General features: G+C 40.3%; 1 protein-coding gene across 4 annotated transcripts in view; it reads left to right on the top strand.

Annotated features, from left to right (window-relative positions):
- Positions 1-9077, top strand: part of trpm3 (transient receptor potential cation channel, subfamily M, member 3) — a 542866-nt gene that overhangs the window by 148035 nt on the left and 385754 nt on the right. For 3 of the 4 annotated variants that reach the window (XM_061980560.1, XM_061980559.1, XM_061980557.1), the window contains exon 1: positions 7904-8758. The exons of the other annotated variant lie outside the window; for it this stretch is intronic. In XM_061980560.1, coding sequence (XP_061836544.1) covers positions 8669-8758 — 90 coding nt within the window. In that variant the 5' untranslated portion in view covers positions 7904-8668. Of the gene's footprint in view, positions 1-7903; positions 8759-9077 lie in introns of those variants that run through there. 4 annotated transcript variants of the gene reach the window in all.

The raw sequence follows: 9077 nt of genomic DNA, 5'->3' as shown, positions 1-9077 counted from the left end.
AGAGTAAGCGATGATATTACGGACCTTCGATCCCTCAGGCGGTACTGCATCAAAAATGCGACATCAGTGGGTAAAGGATATCACCACATGGGCTCAGGAACACTTCAGAAAACCACTGTCAGTAAATACAGTTTGTCGCTACATCCGTAAGTACAAGTTAGAACTCTACTATGCAAAGCGAAAGCCATTTATCAACAACACCCAGAAACGCCGCGGGTTTCGCTGGGTCCGAGCTAATGTAGGATGAACTGATGCAAATTGGAAAAGTGTTCTGTGGTCTGGCGAGTGCACATTTCACATTTTTTTTGGAAACTGTGGACGTTGTGTCCTCCCGACCAAAGAGAAAAATAACCATTTGGATTGTTTTAGGCGCAAAGTTGAAAAGCCAGCATCTATGATGGTATGGGGGTGTATTAGTGCCCAAGGCATGGGTAACTTACACATCTGTGAAGGCACCATTAATGCTGAAAGGTACATACAGGTTTTGGAGGAACACATGTTGCCATCCAAGCAACGTTACCATGGACGCCCCTGCTTATTTCAATCAATCAATCAATCAATCAATGTTTATTTATATAGCCCTAAATCACAAGTGTCTCAAAGGGCTGCACAAGCCACAACGACATCCTCGGTACAAAGCCCACATAAGGGCAAGGAAAAACTCTCCCCAGTGAGACGTCGATGTGAATGACTATGAGAAACCTTGGAGAGGACCGCATATGTGGGTAACCCCCCACCGCCCCCACCCTCTAGGGGAGACCGAATGCAATGGATGTCGAGTGGGTCTGACATAATATTGTGAGAGTCCAGTCCATAGTGGATCCAACATAATAGTAAGAGTCCAGTCCATAGTGGGGCCAGCAGGACAATGCCAAGCCACGTGATACAACAGTGTGAGTTCATAGTAAAAGAGTGTGGGTACTAGACTGGCCTGCCTGTAGTCCAGACCTGTCTCCCATTGAAAATGTGTGGCGCATTATGAAGCGTAAAATACCACAATGGAGACCCCCGGACTGTTGAACAACTTAAGCTGTACATCAAGCAAGAATGGGAAATAATTCCACCTGAAAAGCTTCAAAAATTGGTCTCCTCGGTTCCCAAATGTTTACTGAGTGTTGTTAAAAGGAAAGGCCATGTAACACAGTGGTAAAAATGCCCCTGTGCCAACTTGTTTGCAATGTGTTGCTGCCATTAAATTCTAAGTTAATGATTATTTGCAAAAAAAAAAGAAGTTTCTCAGTACGAACATTAAATATCTTGTCTTTGCAGAGTATTCAATTAAATATAAGTTGTAAAGGATTTGCAAATCATTGTATTCTGTTTTTATTTACGAATTACACAACGTGCCAACTTCACTGGTTTTGGGTTTTGTACTTTATTGAGCTCAGAGTGGGAAAATAGAAAAATACATGTTGTCCATTTGCACCCATTTTGTGTGAATAAATGCATGCAACATGTAAAATCAATGAATGACAGGGCGCTTCATATCGAAACATATTCTTAGCCCCTTCCTGCTCTGTCACTGATATGAATACGATGACAAATGCTCACTGAGTGCTGGTCTCGTAATGTTGCTTGTGCTGGGTTTGGTCCCCCTCAGGATGGTGTCAGGAAGTTTAGCTAATGTATATTTTAATTATGTTAAATTTGTTTTTTGCACAATTGCAACAATTTTCCCATAAATTCCATTTAGTACAAAACATGCATCAAAATAAATTCAAGTTTGATTACAAACGTATATGCCTTGTTTCACATACATAAGAACATGTGAATAAAAAAATCTAAAAAACATGCTGAGGGTCCCAATTTACCAAGGTAGTAGGAGTAGCAGTGGTGTATTTTGGAAATGCTACAAAAAAGCTGAATAAATAACAATAAAAAGGAAATTATCTTCAAAACATTACGGTAAAGCACAGAAATAGAAACAAACACAGTACTTCACAATTAAACACATGAAAAAATCAAAACAATACAGGATACATGTGCATGTACGAGCCAGTCTGCCTCACAGCAAGAGGATAGAGAAAAAGAAGGAGTTTTTGACTACAGCGTCGGACTACAATTACGGACTCTGCAAATCACGCACACACACACACACACACACACACATATATATATATATATATATATATATATATATATATATATATATATATATACATATATATATATATATATATACTGTATATATAAATATACACCTTGTGAAATTAGTTATTTACACAGAAATATTTTATACCTTTAATTGTTTCCAAACGATGTCTGTAACACGGCAGTTAAACGGCTGATCAAACAAAACAGAGGTCATGGTCATGGACCCACTAGCTGCGGAAGCTAGCTTTCCAATCAGCTAAACAGACTTAATAACTCAACAGTGACATTTTGGGGAATTTTCTGAGGAATTTGTGAAACTGAAACAAAACAAAAATAATGCCATTGTAAGTTAATAATACTAACACAGACATTTGTAGAGGTGTTAGCATATTAGCCAGTGCTAATGACGCTAACTTCATTACATCCTGATAGCACATACAAATATGCATGCAAACATGGGACGGTTTAGTAAGTAAGAATTGTTTTAGTTATATTGTAAAACGTACAAACGTTGTTTGGAGTGATGAATGAAGAATCTTTTCGAGCAGTAACGCTATGGCCAGTTTTACTTTCGGTTCGAGGCATTAAAACGGGAAGTACATTTTTAAAATCCATGAATTAACCACATCGTTTTTACAAGCCGCAGGTTTTAAAGTGTAGGAAAAAAGTAGTCTGGGAATTACGGTAGTTTTCGGGAAGGTAACTAGTAAAGCAAACCAATGACCTTTTTAAGATGTATTTTTCTCAACAATGATTAAAAATGACTATTCATGTAAAACGATGGGTGTCAGGATGAATATTGCTTCAACTTAGTGTTAATGTTCATCATCATTGTGCTTTTTGATGGCACCTTGGACAAAACATCTGGAAATGCAACGTGAAAAAACCTCTGTAAAGCCTCTGTCCTCATTAATATCAACCTTTTTTTTCCGCAGAGGTAGATAATTGATCGTTAAAACCATTTATTGTTACATCCCCACAGTATCTTACACACATCAAATGTGATCAAAAAGGTTAATTGTTTATTAATATAATCGGTGATAATATAATCGCTGTGCTGCCCAGTTGTCTTGTTTTCTTACACTTCTGAGTCTCATTCGCAAGTATTATATAGTACAGGGGTTTTTAACCTTTTTGACCTCGGGGCTCAACTTTTTCACTACATAGAGGCCCGGGGGCCCTCTCAAATATTAACACTGGATTAGTAAACTTACTCTAGATTTAACTCGTATTCAATAATTATTTCTTACCCACTTACAGTTTAACAGGATAAACCTTGTAAAATGGCATGAAAGCACATACCGATCTCAGAGATTATTAGCAAGGCTTAGGTCAGGCTGATTACAAAAATACAAAACCCAAAACCATTGAAATTGTGTAAATCGTAAATGAAAACAGAATACAATGATTTACAAATCCTTTTCAACCTATATTCAATTGAATAGACTGCAAAGACAATATACTTAACGTTCGAACTGAGAAACGTTGTTATTTTTTGCAAATATTAGCTCATTTGGAATTTGATGCCTGCAACATGTTTCAAAAAAGCTAGCACAAGTGGCAAAAAAGACTGAGAAAGTTGAGGAATGTTCATCAAACACTTATTTGGAACATCCCACAGGTGAACAGGCTAATTGGGAACAGGTGGGTGCCATGATTGAGTATAAAAGCAGCTTCCATGAAATGCTCAGTCATTCACAAACAAGGATGGGGTGAGGGTCACCACTTTGTGAACAAATGCGTGAGCAAATAGTTTAACAAAATCATTTCTCAACGAGCTATTGCAAGGAATTTAGGTATTTCACCATCAACGGTCCGTAATATCATCACAAGGTTCAGAGAATCTGGACGTAAGCGATGATATTACGGACCTTCGATCCTTCAGGCGGTACTGCATTAAAAAAGCGACATCGGTGTGTAAAGGATATCACCACATGGGCTCAGGAACACTTCAGAAAACCAATGTCAGTAACTACAGTTGGAAGTAAGTGCAAGTTAAAACTCAACTATGCAAAGCCAAAGCCATTTTTCAACACCCAGAAACGCCGCCGGCTTCGCTGGGCCCGAGCTCATCTAAGAAGGACTGATTGGATAAGTGTTCTGTGGTCTGACGAGTCCACATTTCAAATATACTTTGGAAACTGTGGACGTCGTGTCCTCCGGACCAAAGATGAAAAGAACCATCCGGACTGTTATCGGCGCAAAGTTGAAATGCCAGCATCTGTGATGGTATGGGGGTGTATTAGTGCCCAAGGCATGGGTAACTCACACATCTGTGAAGGCATCATTAATGCTGAAAGGTACATACAGGTTTTGGAGCAACATATGTTGCCATTTAAGCAAGGTCTTTTTCATGGACGCCCCTGCTTATTTCAGCAAGACAATGCCAAGCCACATTCTGCACGTGTTACAACAGCGTGGCTTCGTAGTAAAAGAGTGCGGGTACTAGACTGGCCTGCCTGTAGTCCAGACCTGTCTCCCATTGAAAATGTGTGGCACGATATGAAGCGTCAAATACCACAACGGAGACCCCGGACTGTTGAACAACTTAAGCTGTACATCAAGCAAGAATGCAAAATAATTCCACATGAAAAGCTTAAAAAATTGGTCTCCTCAGTTTCCGAACGTTTACTGAGTGTTGTTAAAAGGAAAGGCCATGTAACACAGTGGTAAAAATGCACCTGTGCCAACATTTTTGCAATGTGTTGCTGCCATTAAATTCTAAGTTAATGATTAGTTGCAAAAAACAACAAGTTTGTCAGTTCGAACATTAAATATATTGTCTTTGCAGGCTATTCAATTGAATATACGATGAAAAGGATTTGCAAATCATTGTATTCTGTTTTTATTTACCATCTACACAACGTGCCAACTTCACTGGTTTTGGGTTTTATAAATATTAATCACATTTTCTGCAAAAGAAAGGACTCATAAAAATTTATTAAAAATATATTTACACACAATTACACCGGGCTAAAATAAAGTAACTCAATTAATAAATAATAATTAATGATTTTTAACTAAAATGTCAAATTTTAAGTGCGACTAAAAATACAGCTTTACGAATTTAGTCATATTTTTTGCACTTGAAGAAATTTCTCTCTGACTTCAGCTCCAGTCCTCCTCTCTGTGTTTGAGATTGTCAATGGGCCCCATAGTTAATAAGAAACACCAATATAGTAGACTTTGCATGCAGTTGCAATTCCCAGATGCTGGATGGCAGTGGTGTTTTGGCTACGGTGTGTTGCCTTAGTCAGGAAGTAGTCTTTGCCATTAAATTGAACGAGCCAGTCCTTTTTTTTGGAGCCCTACAATGTGTTAATACTGTAAGTACTGTACTTATTACACACCAGCTTCTTGATTGTAACATTCTTCTTAGTTGTAGTTTTCATTACCAAATTTGGAGATTCTGAAATCACCATGTAAAATCGCTAATGTTAATTAATAGCATGTATGTTATACACGAAGAAAATTAGCAGCAAGCTAGCACTTTAGAGAAATTAAGCCTTACTGTACTTTGAGCACATTTTCTTGCTTTGTTGGCATGGGGGATTGTAACATTACTTTCGGCTGAGTCCGCTCTGAGTGCTTGACTGATTGTTTCCCGGCCAAGTGCTTGAGCTGTTGCTGAGTCTGCAACGGGACGGGATGTCATTTGCTGCAAAAGTATCCAAATATTGCAGTATGGTTTGATTTTATGTAAAATAGGTGAATATACCACCCATTTACCCTTTTGGCCCCCAAAAATATGAAACCACCCCTTACACTTTAAGTCCTGGAGGTCAGCATCTGTTTTGGTCGTTGGATTTTCTTTTCACGAATGAAAATTGAAAAACATCTGGTATATTTAAAGCACTAACAAAATATAAAAAACCAGTTTGATTTTAATTTTTTATTTAAAAAAAAAAATAATTAAATCCTCAGTAAATAGGAATGAAAAAACGACCAAAATGGATGCTTTTTCATTTGCAGACACCGTACCTTTTATTTTCAAAGTAAAAGCGGGGATAACTACTACCTGTGACTCTGAGTAAAATGTCTTTGGAGCTCTACATCAAAATATATTTTACATATGGTACAACGAGGACTGACATCTAAAGAAATACATACACACTTATCAACAGAAACTGAAACTGAAAAACAGACCGAAACAGAGGTCTTTGCATATTTCGACACAAGAATCGTAAGTAGGGACTTTAAAGACAGGACCGCGGACTGGCCTGGAAGAAAATGTGAACTATGGTGTGTGATCAGATCCCTTTTTGCCTCCACTTCGTATATGATATGTGTGTATAGGTCAGGGGTCGGCAACCCGCGGCTCCGGGGCCGCATGCGGCTCTTTGATCACTCTGATGCGGCTCAGCTGCCTATCGTCAAGCATGGTGGTGGTAGAATTATGCTCTGGGTCTTTTTTGCTGCCAATGGAACTGGTGCTTTACAGAGAGTAAATGGGACAATGAAAAAAGAGGATTACCTCCAAATTCTTCAAGACAACGCTGCATCTTTAATACATACATTCTTAACCTCAAAACTTTTTTAAAAAAGGTAATTTTCTAGAAATTTTAGCCATTTCCAGGTTTTATTCTCTAACTAGTTCATCCGAGCAATTTAATCTGACAGATTAGACGTATGGAGGATGATTCATTTCGAAGCGTTTAGGTTTTCGTTATAGGACCTGGTCCAAGATTACCCTTCTCCAAAGAGCACCAAAAAGTCTCAACTTTACCGTAGATCAGGCGTCTCAAATTCAAACCCAGTTAGTTTGCCTATAATTTTTTTTTAAAATACCGTATTTTTCGGACTATAAATCGCAGTTTTTTTCATAGTTTGGCCGGGGGTGCGATTTATACTCAGGAGCGACTTATGTGTGAAATGATTAACACATTAGCGTAAAATATCAAATAATATTATTTAGCTCATTCACGTAAGAGACTAGACGTATAAGATTTCATGGGATTTAGCGATTAGGAGTGACAGATTGTTTGGTAAACGTATAGCATGTTCTATATGTTATAGTTATTTGAATGACTCTTACCATAATATGTTACGTTAACATACCAGGCACGTTCTCAGTTGGTTATTTATGCCTCATATAATGTACACTTATTCAGCCTGTTGTTCACTATTCTTTATTTATTTTAAATTGCCTTTCAAATGTCTATTCTTGGTTTTGGGTTTTATCAAATAAATTTCCCCCAAAAATGCGATTTATACTCCAGTGCGACTTATATATGTTTTTTTTCCTTCTTTATTATGCATTTTGGGCCGGTGCGACTTATACTCCGAAAAATACGGTACCAAACATCGAAAAACGGCCCTAATTTTGTTTTTTGATTTGCGTTTAAGAATTGGAAATAGAACGAACGTAAGGTACACGGACCTTTCCGTTCGGTTTACTCGGGCTCATCATTTTTCTTCTATGAAATAGAAAATGAAAATCAAACCGTTTTTGCTTTTCAACACCAAAAAAGAAAAACACATGTTTTTCAATTTTCCTTTTTGTATTCTAAAATGATAATCAAATCAACCATTAATTTAAAGAAACAAAGAAAACCCAGTGACCAAAACACACACAAACCCGCAGTTCCTGGCCTTGTGGGGACACACCATCATGGACTGTAGCCTGTGGGACGCACCGTGTCGACCATAAAACCTTGTGTTGGGACCGCTGGTAGCAGCCAACAGCATTGCTTCATGAGCAGTAACGTGGTTTCACTCCACTGCACGCCGCACTAAAGCGCACCCGGAGTCACATCATTTGAGGGAAGCGGGTGAGGCAAATTGACGTCCCCGGTTTTTAATATCTTGCGTAACCGATTTAGGAGGCATCTGCAAACCAGTAAGTAGGTCGCACTCCTTGCAGGAATAGAAACGCTGTTTTTTTTTCTTCTTCCGTTCTCCATCAGGATTCCCTCTTAAGGACGATACTGCCAACGGTTCACTCAGTTTTTTCTTCGTCCTCCTTTCTGTCATCACCTGTCTTTTTCACAACTCTGCTTTTTTTTTCTTCAGCATCATCTGTGTCTCCTCGTTCGCTCTCGCTCTCTCTTTCTCTCTCTCTCTCTCTCTCTCTCTCGTGGAGCCAATGGTGGAAACGCAGCCTCCAATGTAACTCATTGGCCGTCACACCGCTTGATGCGCTCCGTCCTCTCCCTTCTGCGCTATTCTGCACTGCACTGCTTCTCTCTCTCCCCGCCCCCCCACTCTTCCTTTTTCTCCAACCTGCATCCCTCTCGCACTTGAGTGCGTTCCTCAGCTCCGCGCCACTTGGGGGAAATACCGTGCGCTCTGTGGAAACTAATGCTTTTTGGGTTCCCCCAGCCTTTCCTCGGACTCCGTGGATGTGTGTGGGCCTGAGGAGGGCTCCAGGGTACGGGGGGAGGAGCTGCTCAAGTGGGCGCATCTTCTAGGCTTCTTCCAAGCCGTGGTCGTGGTTGATGGTGGCGCCTGGAGGGTCATGCCCTGGGACTTGTGCGCTTTACGGTGCTCGGAGTTGGAGATCCTCTCCCCTTTCCGCGCCCCCCGGCGGGGCAAGCTTGAGCCCGGTGCCGGGGGAAGCTGAAGAGCAGGCACCATGAACCAACTGGACGCGCCGCGGCCACTCAACTGGACCATCAGGAAGCTGTGCCACGCAGCCTTCCTGCCGTCCGTACGCCTACTCAAGGTAAACAAACGCGTCGGGGAGCTGTAAGCGTAAAGCAAGAACCGTACAAGATTTGTTGCTTTCGGGTGCAGAAGTGGGGCAAAAACCGCTGGCGTAAAGCGTACCCCTTCCGGGGGAGGGGAGGTGCGTGGTATTATCGGGGCCAATGGAAAGTGTTTTTGTTGGGTTGTAGAAATACGAGGTGGAAATAAGAGGTTTGCATGGAGGACAGGTGACGCGACTGGCAAGAAGAAGAGCGGAGATGGCAAATGAATAATGACGGATGCACCGAGGAGGATCCAGAATATGTAGATGTGCGTTGTCGAGCCAAAGTTGGCAT

This window comes from Nerophis lumbriciformis, linkage group LG20 (genome assembly GCF_033978685.3).
Source record: "Nerophis lumbriciformis linkage group LG20, RoL_Nlum_v2.1, whole genome shotgun sequence".
NCBI classification, from domain to species: domain Eukaryota; kingdom Metazoa; phylum Chordata; class Actinopteri; order Syngnathiformes; family Syngnathidae; genus Nerophis; species Nerophis lumbriciformis.
Note: the sequence above shows the minus strand (reverse complement) of the source record. Positions and strands in the feature narration are given on the sequence as shown.